Source organism: Haemaphysalis longicornis, unplaced genomic scaffold, assembly GCF_048455015.1.
Source record: "Haemaphysalis longicornis isolate Haplotype H1 unplaced genomic scaffold, Haemaphysalis longicornis Haplotype H1 scaffold_5, whole genome shotgun sequence".
In the NCBI taxonomy this organism is placed as follows: domain Eukaryota; kingdom Metazoa; phylum Arthropoda; class Arachnida; order Ixodida; family Ixodidae; genus Haemaphysalis; species Haemaphysalis longicornis.
This window is the reverse complement of record NW_027526385.1, coordinates 80928647-80952242: the sequence shown is the minus strand read 5'-3', so window position 1 is coordinate 80952242 and position 23596 is coordinate 80928647. Positions and strand designations below refer to the sequence as shown.

Sequence of the window (23596 nt, the reverse complement as noted above, 5' to 3'; positions counted from 1 at the left end):
AAGCGCAGTATTTTGCAGTTCGCACCCTTTTTATATGTACTATTAGGTGACATTATTTTTACGTTGTCGAAAATTTGAGTGCAGTCGGCCTTTAAGTCGTCTCCCTCCGATCCACCCAAGACTTACCCGTCTCAATGACCCTGCCCCGGAATTCCCGAGCTTAACCGCCCAAAAACGCCATGTGGTAACACAGTGGCCTGCGGCTCTACGAGGGGGAGCCCTGTAGCTACCGGCACGCCGTGGGTCCGCTGCGCCGAAGACGACGACGACAAAGGCAGGATCTCCTTGCGTCTCTCTCTCTCTCTCTCTCTCTCTCTCTCTCTCTCTCTCTCTCTCTCTCTCTCTTTTCCTTGCGTGGCGCAAGGCCACGCGCAAGCCTGGGCGACGCCGGGCACTTCTCTCAAGGCGCTCGGTCACAGGCGCTTGGTGTTTCATCCACTGCGCGCAGGGGGTGCCGTGCGCCTCGCGTCGAGTTTTTTTTTTTTTTTTTTTCAGGCTATTTTTTTTAATGCCAACGCACCAAGCTGCTGTTAATATTTCTGTCTACGCCACTGATTTCCTTTGCGGACAGTTCCAAGCCGGAACAGACATGCAACGAAGGCTACCGCACTAGTTCAGAAACAGACAATGTAAACGCAACTACTGGTGTTCGGGCACAAACGAGAAGCTGTGAAAAAATTTTGACACAGAAGTGACAGAACAAGTAAATGAACAACTAACTAGACAAACTCGAGCTGGCTATACCTAGTGGAAATTGGGGTAAGAAAGACAGTCCAACGAAGCACCCCTATCTGAATGTTTAGTCGCAGTTAGTGCTAGTGGAAGCGACAATGCAGCAATAATAGAATGGGACATCACATTACATCACTCGTTACAGCACCACATAGTATCGATGTAGCCTCCACAAGAAGAGTCGTAAATAATTTAATACAAACGCACATCGGTAATCATCACCGGCGCATCCCACCAAGCGAATATTCAAGCATTTCAGTTAGATATATGCTGATAATGATACCTTTATTTTGCCCAAAACTGGTCGATTAACGGGAAGTGGAGATTTACACTGACGTCGCAGCGAAGCGACATTCCTATCCGAGATAAGCGCAGGGCAGGCAGTTCCGATGGGGCGCTGAAGCTTAAACGCGTTGATGTGCGTGCACCAACCCTAGCTGGACCAACCTAAAGGATACCAAACCACCCTTATTAACAAACAGAATGGGTGGAATGTAGCCAAAAGAACATTTTACAGTGAAAAAAAAACCGCATCTTGCAAAACTTTCAGCACTACTGGGACTAGAATCCTGGTCATTCATGCCAATATGGTTCTACCCCTAGGCTATACTATTGTGCTCAAAACAATAAGAGTGTTCGAAGTGAGGCAGCAGGTGGCGCTGGGTGCATACAGGCCAGTAACCGTCACGTCACTGCAGTACAGGTTATCAATGCAGGCAGTGAAGTTCGAACTAGAGAAGAAAGTAGGATATTAGGGGAACTTCAAAATGGGTTTCGAAAGGACAGAAGACTAGACGACAACTTATTTTTTTTTAAGCCGATGCATAGAGGTGGCGAAGATGCAAAACCGATCTTTGTCGTTAGCCTTTCTGGACATTAAAGCGGCGTATGATAATGTAGACAGGGAGCGGCTATGGAGTATTCTTGAGGACGAAGGAGTGGGGGCAGAATTCATTAGCTTACTCAGGGAGCTATACCGGGAGAACCAAGTGCAAATAGTGTGGGAGGGGATAAAATACAATAGGCCTGTATACAAGGGTTTGAAACAAGGATGTCTTCTTTATCCGCTGCTGTTCATGATCTACATGGCGGGGTTAGAAAGGAAGCTAGAAGTCAGTACGCTGGGGTTCGACTTATCATACATGAAAAACGAGCAGGTGGTGGAACAACGGGTTCCGGGACTAATGTATGCAGGCGAAATAAATTGTTCATGGCGCACAACCGGATAAGTATGCAGGGCTTGATGGATATATGCGGTGAAGAAGCGACGCACTTTGGGCTATCCTTTGGCAGAGAAAAATTAGGTATCATGGTCTTTAACGACGGCGCGGAGCACGAAACAGTATCAGGGCAGCAAGTAGAAATACCATGGGTGAAAGAGTATACGTATTTAGGAGTATGTCTGAACAACAGCGAAGATTACACGCAGGCGCACGAGGTTCACCTTAAGACGAAAGGAAGACGGAACGCGGCTATAATGAAGCATAGAGCCCTCTGGTGATACAGCAAATACGAGGTGGTAAGGGGAGTCTGGAAAGGAGTCTTGGTACCAGGATTAACTTTCGCAAATTCGGTTCTGTGCATGCAACCCAAGCGGGCCTGGAGGTAAATCAGAGGGCGGTAGGCAGATTGGCCCTAGGGGCCCACAGCAAAACTACAAATGAATTCGTACAGGGGGATATGGGCTGGTCGTCTTTCGAGGTGAGGGAGGCGCAGAGCAAGATAAAGTTTGAGGAGCCACTTCGTGACATGGAGGACGAAAAATGGGCCGCGAGGGTGTAGCGTGGGCACGCGGTGGAGACGGAAGAACAGACAGCTGACCAAGCGGTACGGAAAGTCGGTAGGGGAAAGTGGGGTTTACGCAACAGTTAAAAAGCAGGTAAAGGCAGCAGAGAGGACAAAGTGGGCACAGAGAATGGAAGCGAAAAAAACACTGGAGACTTATAGGGTAGAGAGTCGGGAAATTAAGGAGGGATATTCTATGGCAATACGAGAGGCCGTGCATTGCTCTTCGATGCACGGGCGGGGTGCCTGAGAACCCGGGCATACACGGGTAGCTGCAGGCAGCTGGATGAAACATGTGCATGCTGCGGCAGTGATCGGGAAACTATCGACCATATTGTAAGGGGCTGCACAGAGATACGACCACCATGCGGTGAGGGGGAAACGCCTCTGGCGGAGGCTTTGGGATTTGGGGCGAGGGGGAGCCTCAACTGCAAGGCCATAGAGATGACGAATAGGCGACTGGAGTGGTGGCGGAGGAAAAATAGAGAAGGGATGGGTACGCAGGCGGATTAATCATACGGATGAGAATTTCGAACAGCGAGGGGAGAAAAAAGGGGTGTGGGAGCAATGAGTTTAAAACAGGGAAGAAGGGGAGATGGGAGGGAGGAAGCAAATCTATTAGGTTAGCTGGGAGTAGGGCAAGTAAGCGTAATAAAACAGGCAAGTCGGTTGCTGACAACCGACGCCCCGATTCAAAGCGAGAGCCACTAATCATCATCGTCATAATCAGGTGGCGGGCTTGTATTCACATAGAAATGCAATCACAATTCGCAGCCAAATCGCAACTGATGAATAGTCCACAAGCCCCCGACAGTTTTGACCGACCCTGCCTAATCAACCTGGGTGGGACAGGTTGATGTGTTATGCTTATTCAGCATTAACGTGATTACCTTAATGCTGATACTGAAATCATGTCAAACAACGGCAAACTTGTTGCAATTCAGTACCTGTTGGCAACGTTTCCCAAGTAAAAGGCCTCGCTGGACTAAAGTTTCGAATATCCTTGGTTTGATTCCCATCCAGTCCCATGCTTTTATAATTTTCAGGTAAACTCAATTACTTTACCATTATGTTCCTTCAGCACTATCGGCAATTTTAGGAGCCGTTTCGTCGCTACGGACACGGCGGATTTTCTGCTCGATGGGCCAGCTAATGCTTTCCCATTCAAATGATGCTCACCACCCCGGAAGTGTAAACGCAGCTTTGAAACCAAGACTCAATCAACAACAAGCAACAGAAAACTCAATATCACCCAACCGAAAAAAGGAAGAGAAAAACCCAAATGTGTGAAAGATTTATTTCAAACCCCCTAATATCTTTATGGCCATGCATGTATCCTACAGAACCGCACTTCTATACAACAGAAGGGCCCACGTACATTCTCGAGGAAAAAGATGTTATTTATTAAGACTGCACATCGCTGTTTAGAAAGAAACCAGCGGTGGCCGTTGCGCCTAAAAAAAAAGCAATAGAGGGAAAGGTCACATTGCTGAATGCCAAGCAAGACGTACAAGTACACAACATGAGCTGCAAGAGATGATTATTAGGCGAATTCTTTCGTCAACACTGGGTAAGTCTAAAAGGGGAAAACCACGCCTGCTACGAGGAACTTCATCAGCCTCAATCCAATCCCTACCACTGACAAACAACAGATAGAAATGTAACATTAAAAGCAGAGTTGAACTACAACATAATGTCAATCGTACTACCATCAATCTTAGCTGAAGAACTTTCCTTTCTATAGCTCTACTTCTATTTGCCTTTGAAAGTGTTTGTAGGTTATCAATCAGCTACCAAATGCACATTAATTATTCCTTCCCTTAACTCACTCGAGGTTACAAACATTGCAAGCATGACTTTTTACAACCAATAAGCCTTTTTGCAACTATAGCCCATTCGGTTTGGGATTAAAGAAATAACACGACAGGCTCATTTGCTTGAGGAATTGATGCAAAATTTTCAGTGCAAAGAATAAAATCGAATGTTCGTTGTGTTAAAGGGCGAAACAACCGATTTTTGTGGAGTATATGCTTTTTATCCGAAATAAAAGGGCATCACTTTTGGGCCCTAGAACGTTTAAAAGCGAAATTTCTTATTAACTACCGGCCTTAATTGTTTGACTTCTTGTGGAGCTTTATTAATTTTTTAAAATAGAATTAAGCACACGTCCAGCTTGTAAGGTGATGTATTCCACATGTTTGTTCTATGAACGGTCGGATGAAAAGAAAACACCCGATATATTTTGCGTGATCTACTTTTTTAATTGGAACGTTATCTAAGTGGTAGTTTTGGATAATGTTAACTCGTTTTCTACTGAAGTTAATATGACTACATTTTGTGCGGATTAAGGTGCATGTGCCACTTATGCAAAAGGCGAGGATTCGGTCAAGGTCGCACTGCAGGGAGGGAGAATGAACGTCATTCTCTATGTCCCTATAAACCACGCGAACATTCGCGTATAACCTTATTTTGTATGTAATGTTCAATGTTATGTCATTGATGTAGATGAGAAATAAAAGTGATCCTAAGACAGATCCTTGTGGGACCCCCGAAGAGACAGCTGCGAGTTTGTTTTGATTCAGAGCCGAATACTTGGGCTTCATTGAATGATAAAGAAACAATGTTTCATCCAAGTCCCCAACCTTGCACATGCACGAAAGAAATGATGGGGAATTTCGCAAAATAGCTGCCAATCAATTGTCAGTGGTGACCTCCTGTCCGCCCCGATGAGGTCGATGGCCGGGCCGCCTTGCTCGTCTGCATAGCAAAAACAGGTCTGTCGAAAAATAGCCACACCACCACACAAGCAACAAGGAATGCAGATCTGGTCCCAGTACTCGAAGTGACTTGGAGATTACAATAACAAGCAAAAAAAAAAACAATTTTTTAGGAGTAATGGCGTAGAACACCGAATTCGAAACGGCAAAGGGGTGCGGATGAACAGTCAAAGCATTAGCACAGTACTTGGGAAGAAATATGCATCAATCTGAACAGCGTTGAAGCCATCACGCGTGCCGCTACGCAGTCACGTCCTTCAGCCTCACATGCACATGCACGCACATCACTGAGAGCAAGGACAAGGGGCAGGGGCCTCCATAGATCCCCTTAAACATCTTGGAGAGGGGATCGGTAGCACATGTATTGTGTCACGGCATTTTTTTAGTATCTGCTATGAACTGTCATTAAAAATTTCATCTATGACTAGCTCCAAGCAAAAATCAATGGCCGATTATCATCGAGATCATTACCACCTGCATAGACAAAGAACAGTAATGACAACGAGACAATGTACGTAGATATGCCATGGCACACAGTCATTAGAAGCATGTTTTCTGTAAAATTTTACGAAGGTGGTACGTTGCAAAAAAGCGTTGCCCCGCACGTAAACTTAAACGCCCTGCGCTTGCGGAGGGCAAGCCACGAAAATACAAAACATAAGATGGCCGGTGCATTTCGCTCGGCTGAGCAACAGTTTCATGGCACACGAAGTATGTACGCAGCTCTGCACTTTTGGTGTAGCCCAAAACTCAGTGGGAATAAGTACACGTGCGGTATGGGTTACCTTCGCGCCAGGGGTCTTGTTGGTGGCCGAGCCGCTGCGTTCGCTGGCCGTCGAATCGTGGCGGGAGCGCGGCCGACGCCTCACCTGGCGTGCCTTGGCACCCCCCGCTGCGGCCGACTGCATCACCGCGTCTGCACGAGGCCGCAAAGACGCACGCAGTCAGTCATGCTATCTCTCTTTAATGAGTGCGCCAAAAAGGTAAATGTGCCAATGTTTCCGTTTAAGCCTGATGTCATGGATTTGAATTTGTGAATAAGATAGGATTCTCTGACTTCTCTATCATGGCGCACTCATAGTCGTCTGTGTAAACCTTCATATCTTGATTATACATCTTTGTGTATGGGCATTCGTGTATGAGAATGCGCGCGTGCCCGCAGTTTCACTTGTACGTTTTTAATGTTTAAACTCCACTATCAGTTTCTTTGGCCGCATCTTACATTGTTTAATAGTGACGTTTGTCGTACGTTGCTGTTGCTGTCTTTTCACTCTGCACTTTAATTGCATGCTGGTTTTGTTGTACTGCACCCTCTCATCACAATCTCTTTTTTTGCTTGCTGCAGCCATGAATGACATGTCACTGTACCTGTTTTGTTTTGATAATGCGTCGCACATCATTCATAAAGATTTTTCAGCTGTTGTTCTGACGTACCACGCAGCACGTGTAACCCTCTTTGCTGTGATTGGCCCTTGACGCCTTATAAGCTTGTCTTCGTGCACTTGGGTTTTATTCTGACGAAGGCTTGTCCAAAGCCGAAACGGTATTATACACATCAAAGATGCAGTCCTTATTGCCAATGCTATTAGGCTACTTGAAGGGGCTTTATAGCGCCGAATGAGTTGATTGTCATTTTTGTATGATACAGGAATCAAGAAATCAAGTCCGGAAAAAATGTGCCTTGGTCGTAAGTGGGAATGGAACCCACGACATCCGCATAACGCGTGCGCTGCACTACCAACTGCGCCATCTCGGTGGCGGATTTCCTCTCGACTTCCGCGTGGGCTTATATTTAGGGAGGTTCAGAGACCGGTCAACTATATTATATATATATATATATATATATATATATATATATATATATATATATATATATATATATATATATATATATATATATATATATATATATATATATATATATATATATATATATATATATATATATACATGCGAACAAAAGGTTCAGAATATGAACCAGACGTTAAGTGACGACCTCAAACCAAATACAGTGTGGATTCTAATACCAACATCATTGTACTAAATGCTCTGCACCGAAAGGTGATGTACCAAAGGTCCAAATCGGATCCTCCGGCTTCATTGAACTTTTTATGGGAAGGTGAACTGTCTGGGCCTTTATCCATGTATGTCAGCATGGTTGGAAAGCGGTAACTACCATGTGGGTCTGTACCCACGTCCCACTCAGAAGAAGGAAAGAGAACTGCAGAGCCAACGGCCAAGTCAAGGTATGAATAAGTGTTGTGTCCTAAATTATGGTGTGTGGCCGGTTTCTTTTGAAAAGACACGCACCAGACGATCAAGCGACCTCGGGCATCCGTGCGGGAAGAACCCCAAATAGAGTTATGTGCATTCAGGTCACCTATAAGTATGTAAGGTTCAGGCAGCTGATCTATACCAGCGCCTCAAATCAGAACTCCATAGCTGGAAATCAGGAGGGTTGTAAAGAGAGAATACCGTTATTAACCTCTTGAATATTATCTAACGCATTGCATCAGCTTGAAGGACCGTGTTTAAGTTGATCGTTATACATGCTACAGATTTTCGAGCGACAATGGCCACACCCCCCGAGGAGTGTGCGTATCCATCACTATCCTTTCTAAATACCACATAGTTATTCAGGAAGTTTGTATGTTTGCTGTTCAGATGCTTTTCTGCAGTCATATTACACTCGGCTGATTGGCATGCAGTATCTCTTATATACATGAAGATTTTCGATAAAGCCTTCAAGTTCATTGTACAATATTTTCTCTTCCCATTATTTACAATTTAGAGGACTGGAAATGTGTTTTTTACGCAAGTTGAAGTTGAAGTTTATTTTACTTTCCGCATACAGGTCGAAATGACGGAAAGACCGGGGGAAAAGCAAAAGGCTAGAACCCTGACAGAGGCTTTTCCCCCGATGGCAGTTTTGCACGGCTATGCATTTGCAAGAAGAACATATTAGGAAAAGTTACACAGCACACAACTTTGGTGTACCCCAAAACACAATTTCAGAATTGCATACATGTACAAAAAAGCACAGTCCCTGAAAAGCATACATCTCGTAATAAATCAAAACATAGAATTTTAGCATGGTACATGAAGGCAAACAAAAAATACAAATTTTGCCCGAAAGTGAAGCAGCTACAAAAAAAAAACACAAGTTCATTTATGCATTGTCTTTCAGGGCAGTGATTCTTGTCTTTTTTTACTCTAGGTTTGGACGTAGGGATCTGTTCATTTTGCTACGACGCAGGCAGGAAAGTTCCAACGTCCATGTCGTCGTCGGACGTCCTCGGAATACCCGACGGATCGGGCTCCTTGGACCGCGCACCCTTTCAGGTGCTGTTTGCTGGAACCGCCACCGACAGGTGTCAAGGGTGCTACGGGTGGCACAGGCAGTGCAGCAGGAGTGCGAGCCGCTGCGTTTCTTTTCGTATCCATTTCCTCCGCCCCCTCAGCCATGCCGGGGACTGGTGGGACCGCATCAGGCTCGTCAAGTGCTGCGGTGATTGGTTGCGCTGCCGGAGACAACCAAGCAGGGGGCGGGGGTGGGACTAGATCAGTCTCGCTGACCTGGGTCGCCGCCGAAAACAGACGCCGCTCCTCCCCATGGCGAGCTTCGTCGGGGTATCTCTCCAGAGGGAAAGAGGCTAACCTCTTCCGTGGGAAGGCGATGTTCTTGATTATTGTCACATTTATGATGTTCTTTTCTAATTTGAACTTTACACAGGTCCGGGGCGGGGACCCTGGCAATTGATGCAGAGGAATTGTTGTGCGCGTTACAGTTATCTGTGAGGTGGTCATGTTGGATGCATCTGGCACGTTAGCTGACCCCGAAATGAGGTTTCCCGAACCGCTGGCGTTTCAAAAAGCGCCGCGAATTCGGGATGTACTCTGGAACGGATCCTCGAGCACCGGATGAAGCCTGCATTGATGTGGTCCAGAACAGTGGAGCGGTAGAACGTCAGGATGATGTGTTTAGTGGTATACTTCCTCGTTATCTCTACTTATCGTAACACGGCTGACTGCCGTCGCACCGTGATTTCTGAGGCCTTCAAGAAAATCTGTCTGGGTCTCGTTTGCCAGATCTGGCTCAGAGATCGCACCGTGCGAGCTGTTAAGGCTGCGGTGGGGCGTTACCTCGATGTCAACATCGGCAATAAGGGTTGTGGATGCGCTCCCTACGGCATGCGAAGAATTGAGGCATACTGCGGTTGTGTGAAGAACTCTTTATTCGCATCGCTGAGGCGAGATATGCGGGCGGCCACTAACAACGCGAACCTGTCTTCGGCACTTCACCGATGCTCTCTCTCTCTCTCTCTCTCTCTCTCTCTCTCTCGGAGTCCGAAACCATGGACAGTCTCCGCGCATGCCTCCGCATTCCACCGCGCATGCCTCCGCATTCCACCGCGCACCACTGACTTGCGCGCCTCGCGCCACCTCTCGGACGACGGCGACCCCACGTCCTAACGTGCGGGAGGAACGTTCTACGGCTGAGTAGGGTACAAGGAGAAAGCACGCGGCGAGGGGGCGCCAAGGCGCTCTCCACAGGGTCTGACTCAGTAGTTTTTTGTGGCCTGCTGCTGAGTGGTGACTTCCACCAGTAGAATTCCAGTTTTATGTGTCTTGGCTTTGTAGGACTCATTATCCCTTCTAGGAACTTCGGGATCAGGAACAAGGACATTGCGGCAAAAGACTTCTCTTGTTCAACTAATTCAATTATCAGGAAGCGGGGTTAGGTATCAGGGTTCGGGAAAATGATGGCAGGAAAGGGTGGGAATGAGACTTCAGTGCACCCTTTTCAGTGTCCGATCATGTTTTTTGGAGGGGCTTGAGTTTACCATATGGCATAGGAAAAAAGGAGGGGTCGGAAGTTCTTTCTTCGCAGGCGTTACCATCGCGGTCAGAGAGGTCCTGGAGCTCCCTGCCTGGTAAGCAGAGAGGGAGGCCATCGGCCGCAGCTTAACTAGGGCTCCCACGGCCACCGTTCGAGGCTTCTACCCTTCACCTTAAAACTCATTGCCACGGTTGGTTACAGCGGGAGTGTGGGGGCTCGGTCTCCGCGGTGTCGCCAATACCGTCACTTTGAATACGAAGGTGCGACGTGCGGAGGCCCATTTAAACTAATGTAGCGTCGAGCGATTCAGCTAACATGACATGTTTATCGAACCATGCTCATTCAATTTCAACTCCTCAAGCACAACAATTCTCAAACACGAGTTCCAAGAGCCGAATGCCGAATGCCTTAATTCTCCAGTTAAGTCTAAATGCCTACATCTTAGAGAAGGAAAAAGTTAAGTGCAATCATATATATATATATATATATATATATATATATATATATATATATATATATATATATATATATATATATATATAAATTATGGGGAGGTTTATTGGCAGGACGGCAGCAAGGCGTTGAAACGCAGAGAGGCTCAGCTGAGTCCGAAGGGGTTCTGCCGTGCGCGCTCAGCTCTCGAGACAACAAACTGGTGATGATGATCTTGAGTCTTGCCATGATGATGATGCAGGTAGCATGAGGTAATACGCTCCGCTGGCTGTTCTTCCAACTTCACGGCTGTGTAGCTGCGCTGATAGCGTTACGTCGATGGTGGCAAGTCTTCCTCGTTACAATCACCCCCCGTCGCGAAAAGAGCCAACCTGGCGACTTAGGGACACGACAAAATAAGAGGATCGTAGTCAGGCTTGAGGCGCTGAACGTGGACAATTTCGCGTCCACGGCGGCGAAGATCCGTCGAAGGCGTCAGTGGCTCCACGACATAGTTGACGGGAGAGGTACGCTCGACTACACGGTATGGGCCGTGGTACTTCGAAAGAAGCTTGCTGGATAGGCCGGCAGTAGTAGACGGTATATAGAGCAACACAAGAGAGCCGGGAGGAAATTCAGCTGATGGCTTGGAGTCATCACGACGGTGTTTTTGTTGTGACTGCTCTTCCGTAGTGAATGCGCGGGCAAGCTTTCGGCACTCCTCGGCGTACGAAGTAGTCTCAGAAATCAGCGCGTATTCTGAGGCGTCTGGTCGATACGGAAGGATGGTATCCAGGAGACACGATGGTTCGCGTCCGTAAAGAAGAAAGAATGGGGAAAAGCCGGTAGTGGCCTGCTGAGCGGTGTTGTAGGCGTATGTTATAAATGGGAGGACCTGGTCCCAATTCGTGTGGTCCGAAGAGACATACATTGCTAGCATATCGCCCAAGGTACGGTTGAAACGCTCCGTAAGGCCATTGGTCTGTGGGTGGTAGGCTGTAGCGGTCCTGTGGGTAACGTGGCATGCTGCGAGTAGGGCTTCAATGACCTCGGAGAGGAATACAAGGCCCCTGTCGCTGAGCAGTTCACGAGGCGCACCGTGTCGGAGCACGAAACGATGTAAAAGGAACTTTGCGACGTCGCGTGCAGTGCCGGCTGGTAATGCGGCTGTTTCAGCGTATCGGGTGAGGTGGTCGACGGCGACTATAATCCAGCGGTTGCCAGTAGCCGTTAACGGTAAAGGCCCGTACAAGTCAATACCAACACAATCAAAAGGTCGGGCTGGGCATGGCAACGGCTGCAAAGCACCTGCCTGTGGGTCCGGTCGTAACTTTCGGCGCTGGCAGTCGGCACAAGAGCGAACGAACTTGCGGACAAACGTGTACATTCCGCGCCAGTAGAAGGGCAGCCGGAGGCGCTGGTATGTCTTGAGAACTCCGGAGTGGGCACACTGCGCATCTGCGTGAAAGGAGTTGCAGATTGTAGAGCGCAAGTGGCAAGGGATGACAAGCAGCCATTTTCGGCCTTCGGAGAGGTAGCTACGGCGGTAGAGAAGCTCATCACGAATGGCGAAGTGGCGTGCTTGACGGCGGAGGGCTCGGGGTGCTGATGTCGTCGCCGGGTGTGAAAGGACAGCCAAAATTGAAGAAATCCATGGGTCTGCAAAGGTCGACCACATCCTCGATGTAGCTGGTAAAGTTCTCTCCGGCCTTTTGAGCTCGCTCTCTCAAACACTGCTCCGCGCGAAGCTTGCGAACCGCTGGCCGGTCAAATACGGCCGAAAAGTTCGTTTTGAATTCGGTCCAGGTAGCTGCGCTGATAGCGTTACGTCGATGGTGGCAAGTCTTCCTCGTTACAATATATATATATATATATATATATATATATATATATATATATATACACAAAATTTCGGCGCACGTTAAAGATCCCCAGGTGGTCAAAATTAATCCGGAGCCCTCCACTACGGCGCGCCTCATCGCCTGCGCTGCGTCGGCGCGTTAAACCCTACAATCAATCAATCAATATATATATATATATATATATATATATATATATATATATATATATATATATATATATATATATATATATATATATTGTTACGGGACTAAGGTGGGCAATGTCTCACAGCCCTTTGAACGAAGAACGATTACGACGACGACGTTCCTGGCGTGCATCTTGCGCGAGGTCGCTATGCCCATTCTGCAAATAGATCGCTTCACCCCATCCCATCGTTCGTCTCATCTGTGTCCTGCCGCCACGTAACATTTTGGTAAGGGGCGGGGTGATCCCCATCCTGGCCTCCGCATCGCATCGTCTCGGCCTTGGGCGAAATCGTCGAGGGACCGTCGGCCGTGTCGGGTAGCCGCAGCCCACTGCGACCTGCATTCGACCACGTCCCCCGCCCCGTGTCCCCAGCCCGTGTGCAGCCACTGAAGACCAGCCGATACAAGCCGAGAACAGACCAAAGACGCCGTGTCCCCAGCCCTTTCGTCCGACATGGTTCGAATTCCGCCGACGGTTCATTCCTGCTTGAAGACATCGCTTCTGTGGGGCCAGGCATCAACAGGGACGTCATCGTCATCTGTGGCGGCAAGCAAATCTCCACTGTATGTTTTCATCACATCGCTCACCACATCGCAATCCTCACGTTGCCTCGGCATCGACCGGGACGGTCGCCCTCGACCCTGGGGGTGATGTTACGGGACTAAGGTGGGCAATACCTCACAGCCCTTTGAACGAAGAACAATTACGACGATGATGACGTTCCTGGCGCGCATCGTGCGCGAGGTCGCTATGCCCATTCTGTAAATAGATCGCTTCACCCCATCCCATCGTTCGTCTCATCTGTGTCCTGCCGCCACGTAACTATATATATATATATATATATATATATATATATATATATATATATATATATATATATATATATATATATATAGCAAAGTAAAATACTTCCGGGAGCTCTCACACTGTGCTAAAGTATGGGACAAGATTGCCACTATCTAAGTGGTGCCAAAGCATGTGTTACTGTTCAACACCTCTCTTAACTATGCCCATCGATGTGGCCCTCAGCAAGTAGGCCATTAGGAGCCAGTGCTTTAAAGGATCTTGTGCTTTTTCCCTTCAAGATTCAAGTTGTTAAAAAAAATGAGATTTTTAATGACTTCATAGCGTGCCGACAGCAAAAGTTAATTTACCAGAAAGAAAACGTGGCTCTTGTTAGGCATTTCCTTTGCACAGTTATTTTGTACAGCATATATTCACCCTGCGAATATAATTTGACATCACATTGACCTGAAATTTGCGGTCGTTTTTAACAAACAAATATATTTTGCTGAACGCACCGAGCGGGAGCCTGTTAAACCGAACTTAAGTTATTTGTCGTGAAGCAAACACCCGTGTACGCGGAAATATTTTCCTCAACCACAGCCATCAACAAAATATGAAACTTTATTATTACTATGATATATTTCTTTCAAATAATTTGAAAAGCTGCCTGACTCAACTTTTCTTTCCTGGTTGGGCAGAACTCTAATCCTGCCAAGCATTCATAGTAATAATTCAGGCCACGCACATTTCCTCCCGTGCTGTAAGTGTAAAAAAAAGAGAATAAAATAAATAAATATAAATAAAGCTCATTACCAATACAAGGATGCCGTTATAAAATCCACCCGATAAGAAAGGTTCGAAGAGCTGAAGATTCCTAATGCCCCTGTGACACGGGCACTTTCAATCGCCATCGAGTCGATCCGGATCGAACTCAATCCGGATCGGGTGCTGCTACATGGCAGTTTCAATCGCGATCGAGCTCGATCCCGCTCGAACTCAATCCTGGTTTCTCAAGCACCAAGCGCGATCGAACGAAAGCGGCGATACTCTCGTCCCCGCTCAGTAATGGCACAGAAGCTTAAGGTGACAACTTCAACTAACGCACAAATGGTGCCAAATAACTTGACCCAAAATAAGTGTGCGGTAACGTTTACGTAGTTACGTATTCTAGGCACTATATGCCTACGACCGCGCGAAGTTACCAGACGCCCAGCGCAAGTACATTGTTAGCGCCATCTGGCGTACACGAGCGCAACCGGTGCAACTTCTCGATCGCGATTGAAACGTGCCGTGTAGCAGCGGCAGTGCATCGAGCGCGCTCGAAAACTCGATCGCGATTCACTTCAATCGCGATTGAAGTGCCCGTGTGACAGGAGTATAAGCTTCTTGATAATTATTCTGCAAAAGGCAAGTCTGAATTTGGTACAGCACATATTACCAATCTAGAACAGGCTTATAGAAACATTCAATAATAACGCAGGGAGGGCTGGATGAAAAGCGGAGAACGCAATACAAACAGTTGGGTCTCTTACCGTGGCTGTCTTGACGAGGTAGCTTGAAATATTTTGACAGGTTCGCCTGCTTCGCGCCCCAGCACAGCTGCTGCCTTTGGGCAACCTCGGGAAATCTGGAGAAAAAATACTCAGGTCCTGTTCTTGTTTTGAGACTGGCAGGAGGTGAAGGAGAATCAGTACCCTAACGTTCTCATCTCTGCCTTCGTATATGTGAAATTTTCTGGCATCAGTACCTTCAAGCTAAAACTAAACTCCCCACAATGCTTCGAGGTGATGAGAAAAATGATTGGTTGCTCTAAAGCCTTAATAAGAGACTTCTACACAGAACCATTTCAGATAAGCTAATTCTACTGGACTAATTTCTTTTTTTACCTGAAAAGAGCTTGTTACGCCGGTGGCTTGCAAAAGCACACAGGAAGTTCACAAACAAACCCGGGTTTTCCCTGAACGAATGCAAAACAGCAAGGCTTACATTGGAACTACATAAACGCGCAAACGATAACAAAAATGGCATGAACAGTCTTGCGGTGCCTGCGAATTTCGTTCAGTCAGTCAACCACCTTTAAGCAACTTAAACAACAATTCATTACAAGTGCTAAAGAACACAATGAACCAGTGGTTCTGTGGCCACCGTCATCAATCATCATCATCATGCCTAGGTCCACTGCAGGAAAAAGGCCTCTACCATGCTCCTTCCACCAGCCGTTGCTGAATTGTGATGCTATATCTTGTCCTTATCTCCTTATCCTTATCTCCTGCTTGTCCTTATCTCCTGCTTCCTTATCTCTTTATGTCCTTATCTCCTGCTTCCATCAAGTTGAACGGCCTCCCCCTCCTTCTGTTCTTGTCTCTTGGCAGCCACTCGGTTACCCTGATGGCCCACCGGATGTCAGTTTTTCGTGTTACGTGGTTTATCAAGACCAGTCACAAATGCGCATCCGATAACCCGACAAGATAACGCGATAGGAAATAATGCAAAGGACATATTCCGGCCACTTCCTCTTCATTGCAAAGGATTTCCGCCCCACAATGCCCTTTCTTTCACCTACACGGGCAGACAACAGAGACAAGGGATCACAAGTGCTCCCTCTTTCCTCCCTTTCCAGTGAGTGGGAGTCCTTTACCCCAATATCTCCGCCTTTACAATAGCTCCACACTCATTCGCTGAAACTCCGTCACTTGTCTCTGCCTTGAAACTGCGCGTTCTTGTATTACTGCGCACGAGAATTGATTCTTGTGCCTCTTGGGTCTTAAAGCGATGCGATACAAGCATGCGCATCTACTCCTTAGTTCCAGAGGAAAGACAGAGGGACAGGGGGCTCACTTCGTGATGAAGTCTGTGTCGCACGGCAGCAGGAACTCCCAGCCCTCTGGCGTCGGTTTGGCCACGTCACTCAGCAGTGTCTTGATGTCTTCCCCAGGAAGCTGATAGGAGAGCGAAGAAAACAAATAAAACAGAAGAACTAGGGCTACGAGCGCTGACTTCTTGGTATTACAACATCCCATCAAAACACTTCCACGCATGCTTGCTGCTAGAACAGCAAGCTCCACTCAAAGTACCTCAAAATTTTCTATACCGAAACTCTGATCGGAGTGTATGTTGCATAATACCCGCGGAGGTAGCTTAGTGGATAAGGCGTTGTGCTGCAGAGCCAAAGGATACGGGTGCACTCTCCGCCACGGTGGCTGATTTTCAGATGGCGGCAAAAAGCAAGAAAAAAAACGGCATCACGATTACAATACTCCCTAATGTGAAATGTGTGCGCAGCACGAACAGCTATCTCTTCGGTCACGACTCACGGCGCATAGCTGCTGCGTCTCAGGAAGTGATCCCGGGATCAGCGAACGCACGGTGGCGCGCGCTAAGCTGCCGTTATCTCGCAGAGTTTCGCTGCCGCCGATCAAGTAGAAGCAATTCGGGTTTGAACCTTCCGCGCAAATGTCACGAGGTTCGGATGAGCCCGAGAGGGGGAGGAGCGTTTGGTGAAAGTGTGAGGGGGATGCAGTGAGACATACTGAGGCGCGACGACGCGCTGGCAGATGGCGTCTCAGCAGCGCGTGCCACCCTCCCCCTCACCAGACGCTGCTGCTCCATTTCCTTGCAGCCTGGGGTGCCTGGTTTGCTCGCTCGGTTACGCGGACACCGCCATCTTCGCTGCCGCGAAACCTCTGTGCTGGGCGCCGAAACGCTGCGCGCTAAAACGCTCGTGCGTCGAGATTTGAGCGCAGGTTAGAGGTCCCCTGGTGGCCGAAATTAATCCGGAGCTTTTTACGGCACGCCTCCTGGCCCAGGTGTACCTTTGATCGTTATGCCAACTAAACTTGATTTTTGAATATTCAATATTCAAATGTAATATTCAAAAGTCAAATTTGGGGGGTTTAACGCACCAAAGCTCTACACCTGGGCCACGCGGTGCGCCGTAAAAAGCTCCGGATTATGAAATACCACAAGCCTGTTTTCTTATTTGACCTCTTGGATTTAGAGTCACAGAGCTTTATGACTTCACGTAACAGACATGGTGAGGAAGCGCTGTACTTCTCGCCTGAACCTCACGAAAGCAGCCCCTCAAGGCAGATCGCAGTGCGGATTTTGACGATTCTAGCTTCTGCAGCTGTAGCAAGAGCCTGTACAAACTTCCAAAGCCATGGCCAATGAGACAGCCTGCTGGAACAGACAATAATGGATAGGCAAAGAATATAATGCAATTTCATTAACATCCTAGGGTGAGTAAGTGACACACCGCTTTAGAACTAACAAAACCATTCTTACAACAAAAACAGCGTCCCTTTACTCATCTATATTGGGAGAAAGCTTTCAATGTGTACCGCATCTTCGATTAACGAAGAGCTCACAGATTCTGGCCGCAGCGGGAAGTCGTCGAGATTATCAACACCAAAACAACGTCCCCCGTACCCTTTCCTTCCATGAAAAACAGGTACGACAAACGCATTGCAAGAACAGCGTAAGCACTCACGTTGACAGCCCTGGCAAACTTGGCTTGCGAGACGTGCCTCGACTGGGTGAACAGGTACAGCTGAAAAGTCGAGAGACAAAGAGGCATTCTGTACTTATACTTCCTAGTTTTACTTTCTAGAGCTCCTCAAAACAGCAATCACAATTAAAAACTACAATTGCATTTGTTCGTGCTAGCATAACAAACTTTATATGCCGCTACTGTTTCAGTATCAGGGAAACTGCGACAAGTGTAGTGCTTTCCCCTACAGCTGCTTTCGAACCGACCGACTCTTAAAAGACAAACTTTATGGTTAAGACGAGTGACACTTTGGCTCTCTCGAAACGTCCACAATGCAAAACATCCGAATAAGACCAATATCTTAATACGAACTAATTTTTATGGTCAGTTCGAGTTCTTCTAATGGGAGTCTATACTGTACTCCTGTAACACGGGCGCTCACAAAAGTGCACACCCATTTTCCCAGTTATGTTGGCACCGTGCTCATTTGTCTCAAAGTACACAGAAAGACTGAACCACACATAGTAACAAATGTGCTGAAAAGCCACACTACCGAAACAAGATAACTAACAAATACCTGAGTATCTACCTTGTCGAGGATAATAACGATTGATTTCCTTGATAATACTGGGCTTTTCACTTCACCAAGCAACACGTAGCAGAAATTACAGGATGGTTAGGTGCAGGATAAAGCTGAACCTCAAAAGGGAAAGAGGGAAACTAGCAGAAACGAGAAAACCAAACATGGAGTCAATTAGAGCCAGGTCGAAGGAGTGTAAAATAACCCTTCAGAACTAATTCGCGCTCTTAAGTGGTGACAAAAATGGCAGGGCAGACATGCTAATCTACAACCTAAAAACGACAATCCCAGAGTCAGCAGCAGCTGTGGGAGAAGCAGCATGTCGGTAGTAACCTGGAAAACTAACGCAGAAAAAGAATGAACCAATTGCAAAACATAAGAACATGAAAGTGTCCAGTAAGGCCGATCGAACTGACTTGACAAAAGTAAAATGACACTCTGGAGAGAGGAGAAAGCTTAAAAGCAAATAAGAAGCTGGCTATAGGTAAAGACAGTACGCGCATTCTGACACAAACAGGGTAACATTACGCACAACATCGACGAGGTAATAAAAGTAGCGGACAGATTCTACACCGGGCTGTGTGGCAGTGACGACGGACTAGGGACTACTAAGCCCGCAAGCTTAGCTAGCGATGTCGCTCAAGTAACGAAACAGTAATTAGAAAAGGCTTTCCTTCGCATTGAAAGAGGAAAAGCTGCATGCATGTGACGACGTAAGTACCGTGGATCTCCAAAGGAGGGAGAAGATATTGAACTTGAAAACTTGCTAGATCATTTTTAGAACGCCTAACGACTTGAAAGGTTTCATAGCCTGTAAAAACGCCAACACAATTATGATTCATAAGGAGGGACATACTGCACATCTTCAGAATTACAGACCCATCAGCGTACTCTTATCCTCAACAGCATAAGCGACAGCTTAAAGGAGCAGCCTGCGTTTAGAAAAAGATACTCTACAACAAACCATATTAGTGTCATCCATCAAGTTAATAGAAAGATATGCAGAGTATAATAAACCCATTTACATGGCAACAACTAGAAAACAAACTAAGATTGTCTCAGCGACCCCTAGAACGAAGTAGGATAGGAATCACGCTCAGGGAGAGGAAGCGAGCTTCCTGGATGATGGAACAAACTCAGGCGGAACATATCGTAATTAAAATTAAGAAAGAGAAATGGACTTGGGCTGACCTTGCAGTATGATGAACTGACAACGGGGGGACCACGAGAGCAACAGAGTGGATACCGACAGACGGATTCAGAAGAAGGGGAGAAGGGGGGGGGGCGGATTCGAAAAAAGAAAATTGGAAGGTAAAGAATCGACTCCGGCTTTGCAAGACAGGAGGGAGTAAAGTTAATAAGAGACGCCTTCGTCCTGCAGTGGACTCAAATAGCTGCTGATGATCTAATGGTGATGATGGTGTTGGTGTTGGTGGCTTGTCCGGACGTCTAGGTCTTTGGAAAGGCCAATGATAGAACGCACCTTTGGCAGTCTCAGCTCCTGCTCACAAACAACCGCTTCGAATGGCTCAGGTTGCGTAAACTTTGTCGGCAATAGTTTAGTGACAGTGTGTAAGAACAAGAAGATATTAACAAATTTAATCAGGCTGCCGTTAACTCACCAGGAAGTCACGAGCTCGGCAGATTATCTCGGCCGGCACTCCAGTGTTGGGGCTGAAGGTGTCCTTGGGGTAAAGCACTTCGCTGTAAGACGAGAAAAAAAAAACGGGAACAGGTATTAAGAGAAGTGTTTTCCAAAAGCCTGCTCACATGATGCAAAACACCAAATAAAAGAACAAGTCCTATATACTTTCTGATTAAAGACAGTTTTTTTATATCACAATATCACAAGAATGCCGGTATTTCTTTTTACAGAAAGCTTGTAGGATTGTACAGATAAGGTCACAACGTTTCACCACCTCCACATCTTTATTCGCTCGGTAGTTAGCCTTGGTAATTGCGCAAGAACAAATTTGTTCAAGAAGCATGACATACTACTGTCGTACATAGTAGTCAAGTTTTTTGTAGACCTCACCCATTTCACTCGCATGCACAATCTTAAGGAGGAGCTTAACCATGTCCAACTAAACAGGAAGTAACCCTAAATTTTTTGGGACAGCTTAGGGAAAACACCTGCAAAATTATTGGTAGGCAAGTTTTCTGTAGACCTCACCCATTTCACTCGCATGCACAATCTTAAAGAGCAGCTTAACCATATTCACCTAAACAGCAATAACCCTAAATTTTTTGGGACAGCTTAGAGGAAACACCTGTAAAATTATGAGATTTTGCTAAAAGAACCTCAATGATTAATAATTAAGGAGCAATACATTCCTGCAATAAATTTTTTTTCTAGAACACATCTGAGGGCTTCACCGAGGAAAATAAGGTCATTATTTTGGCCGTGACGCAAGGGCAGACACTTCTTGGGACACTCGGCTAAAAGCTCACGCGTTTTGTAGCTACTTCGGCTGCTGTTCAACAGCCCACAACACTTTGTTCACCGAGAAATAAATACAGCTGACATTTATGTATATTACCTCTCTTCCATATTTTTTATATGACGTTAAAAAGTGACAAAACGCCAAGGCTCCACTCCTCCCTTCAGTCGAATGTCCCCGTCTCCCAGGTTGCCCTTTTCGCGAAGCCTGTTCTCACTGGCTTTTAATTTCCTTGCAGATATTAATAGACAATCAGTAAGGGTCCTCTCAATGCCATCTTGGTCTGGTGACATCCAGGCAAAGCCTAGTAAAACTTTCCCGTGAGCTACTGTTGTCTGGAAGAAGGTGTGGAAAATACACGCGCAATCGGCCGTTTATAGAACTGACGGTAGCTGCTGGCTGTTGCAAAGATCTGTGGTATATATTGCATATAAGGAAATACAGTAAACTCATGCAGTCACCCGCATGCGACATCTTTTGACTGCTTTCATCAGGCTAAGCATTTCAATGAAATCGAAACAAACGAAGCCTTCGGCCTGGGCTGAGGTATTTTGCTTTACAATGTTTGGTAGATAAAAAAAGTGTACGAGAAGTAGAAGCTCCTGCATACATTTTTTTACACTTACGTTCCCCGTCTGCCTCAGTGTTTCTTTTTCGAAATAAGTTCACACAAGCTCCACCAAACCCGTTCCACCACCTGTGGTGTAAGGAAGGGAATTAAGGAGCGATACTCGTTTTCACGCTTGGGCATTTCATGCGTTACTAAGCGCCTGCTGTGAGCGATGTATTTGTATTCACAACAGCCCAGTCTACCGACACAGGCCAACATGTTTTTACACTCTCGTGTCCGTTTAACAAGCCCCCGCTTCGTCACCCCACGTAACTCGGTACATCTAGTCCGCCAAACGTTGTCACGGCCACCCCCGATTTCCCCCACTAATGTGTTCACCTTTTGACCACCCAGCAGCCTCGGACGAGCAGGGCCACCCTCTGCAGCTCACGCAAGACTGCAAACATGTCTCCCTGGGGTGGGAGCAGGGTCATCAGTTTTGCCAGGTTCACCACCTTGGCTGCACGAGGAGACACAACATGCGAACAGAAGAAACCTGAATGTCCGGATCATATTAATACTTGGGGACAGTAAACAAGTATCTCATACCAGAGGACAAACTAGATTGAACAAATGGCAGCTCAAATCAAGAGCGCGGTGAGCTGAAAGGCGGTGGAACACCAGGGTAGCAGAGTGGCTACCGAGAGTTAGGACTAAGGGAAGACTTAATGGAGGGAGGCAATCAGAAAATGCAAAGGCAAAAAGTGGGCTAGGGCATCCGAAGGCAGAAATAGGAACACAAAAAAAAAGGCGTTTGTCTTGTTGTGGATGCAAGCAGGCTGATGATTATGATAATGATTTTGCGATGTAACAAAGAGAGACCCACCTCTTGCGAGGATGGCTTTGATTCGATCCTGAAGCGGCAGGTTGTTCAGGGCGTGTAGCGACGACACCTGTGGGCTGCCCGTCTTCTTGGGGTTCACCTTGTCAGTGTCCGAGCTGTGCGGCCGAAAGAAGAGGAAGTGGGGAGTGAGTTCACACGCATAAAAACAAAAAAACTGTGGTTGATTCCTATGTCGTTGGAATGAGTAAAACACGAAAGTGAAAGGTGCAGTGAAATCTGCAGCTGAACATGATTTGCGGGTCAGCGGTTGTCTTGTAGGTGTGTTTGACAAGCGACGTCCTGCTGGCGGGTCGCTTCGGCAAAGGTGTACCGGTGTCATTTTTGTGACGGATATGACGTCAGTGAAATCTTGGGGTATCGCGGCATAAAACACTTTTGCGTTAAAATGGAGAACCCGAAAACGAGCAACCCTAAGTATAACGTACTCTTTAGTACTAAAGGTTGCTTCCCCGCAAGCATACCCTGTGTGCAGGGGTGCACCCTTTACAGGCCGCTTGCTCCGTTGTACTGATATCACTTTCGTGACGGATATGACGTCAGCGAAATCTTCGTGTGACCGGGAATAAAACACTTTCGAGTTAAAGAAGAAAAAAAAAAGAAACCAAGGGGAGAGAGTGTATTTATCTCAAAGTCTGTGCGTGCAAAACTATCTTTCATCAGGAGCAGAATATGAGCGCGTTTTTTATTCCGCCTACATTAGCATAGAAGAGGCTGAGCGTTTAGGGCCAAAGATGGGGATCTCTTCCAAAGACAAGGATTGCCTAGCTGGATAATGATCTCGACCCGTTTCCTTATTGTAACTACGGCGTGAACACGTTTTAATTCTTTATATCATGTTGCTCCTGCTGCTACATTTATGTTGTCGCCGGTCTCGCTTCCCCCTCCCCTGCTTATTGTTCGTGTGGGAACCTAGCTGCAACGAAACCTGAACAAATCAATCGCAATGAAGACAAACTGACAATTTTCCACTTCAAGAAAAGGAATAACAGTAATTTGTAACTTCATGTAGCACAAAAAAAAAAAAACGACAGAAGACACAGGCAGGCGACAGGCACAAACGCTCCTTGTCCTCTGTCACCTCCCTGTGTCCTCTGTCTTTTTTCTGCGCTACACAAATTCATGGATTACCGCTACCAACTAGCCCAAACCCAAACTCTGTTAAGGAATAACAGACCGAGGTTAGCGTTGACTTAGTTGGCGCCAATGTCACGAAAGCTCAGTAGAGCTGTTT

The 23596-nt window shown here is 46.7% G+C and overlaps 1 protein-coding gene across 1 annotated transcript in view; it reads right to left on the bottom strand.

Annotated features, from left to right (window-relative positions):
- Positions 1 to 4792: 4792 nt before the first annotated feature.
- LOC144139786 (DNA-directed RNA polymerase III subunit RPC5-like) overlaps positions 4793 to 23596 on the bottom strand; it is a 38734-nt gene continuing 19930 nt past the window's right edge. The window contains exons 9-16 of the mRNA XM_077672044.1: positions 22348 to 22460; positions 21861 to 21981; positions 20093 to 20174; positions 17891 to 17950; positions 16240 to 16340; positions 14934 to 15028; positions 6080 to 6210; positions 4793 to 5274 (exon numbers count right to left, since the gene is read on the bottom strand). Coding sequence (XP_077528170.1) covers positions 5218 to 5274; positions 6080 to 6210; positions 14934 to 15028; positions 16240 to 16340; positions 17891 to 17950; positions 20093 to 20174; positions 21861 to 21981; positions 22348 to 22460 — 760 coding nt within the window. The 3' untranslated portion in view covers positions 4793 to 5217. The remainder of the gene's footprint in view (positions 5275 to 6079; positions 6211 to 14933; positions 15029 to 16239; positions 16341 to 17890; positions 17951 to 20092; positions 20175 to 21860; positions 21982 to 22347; positions 22461 to 23596) is intronic.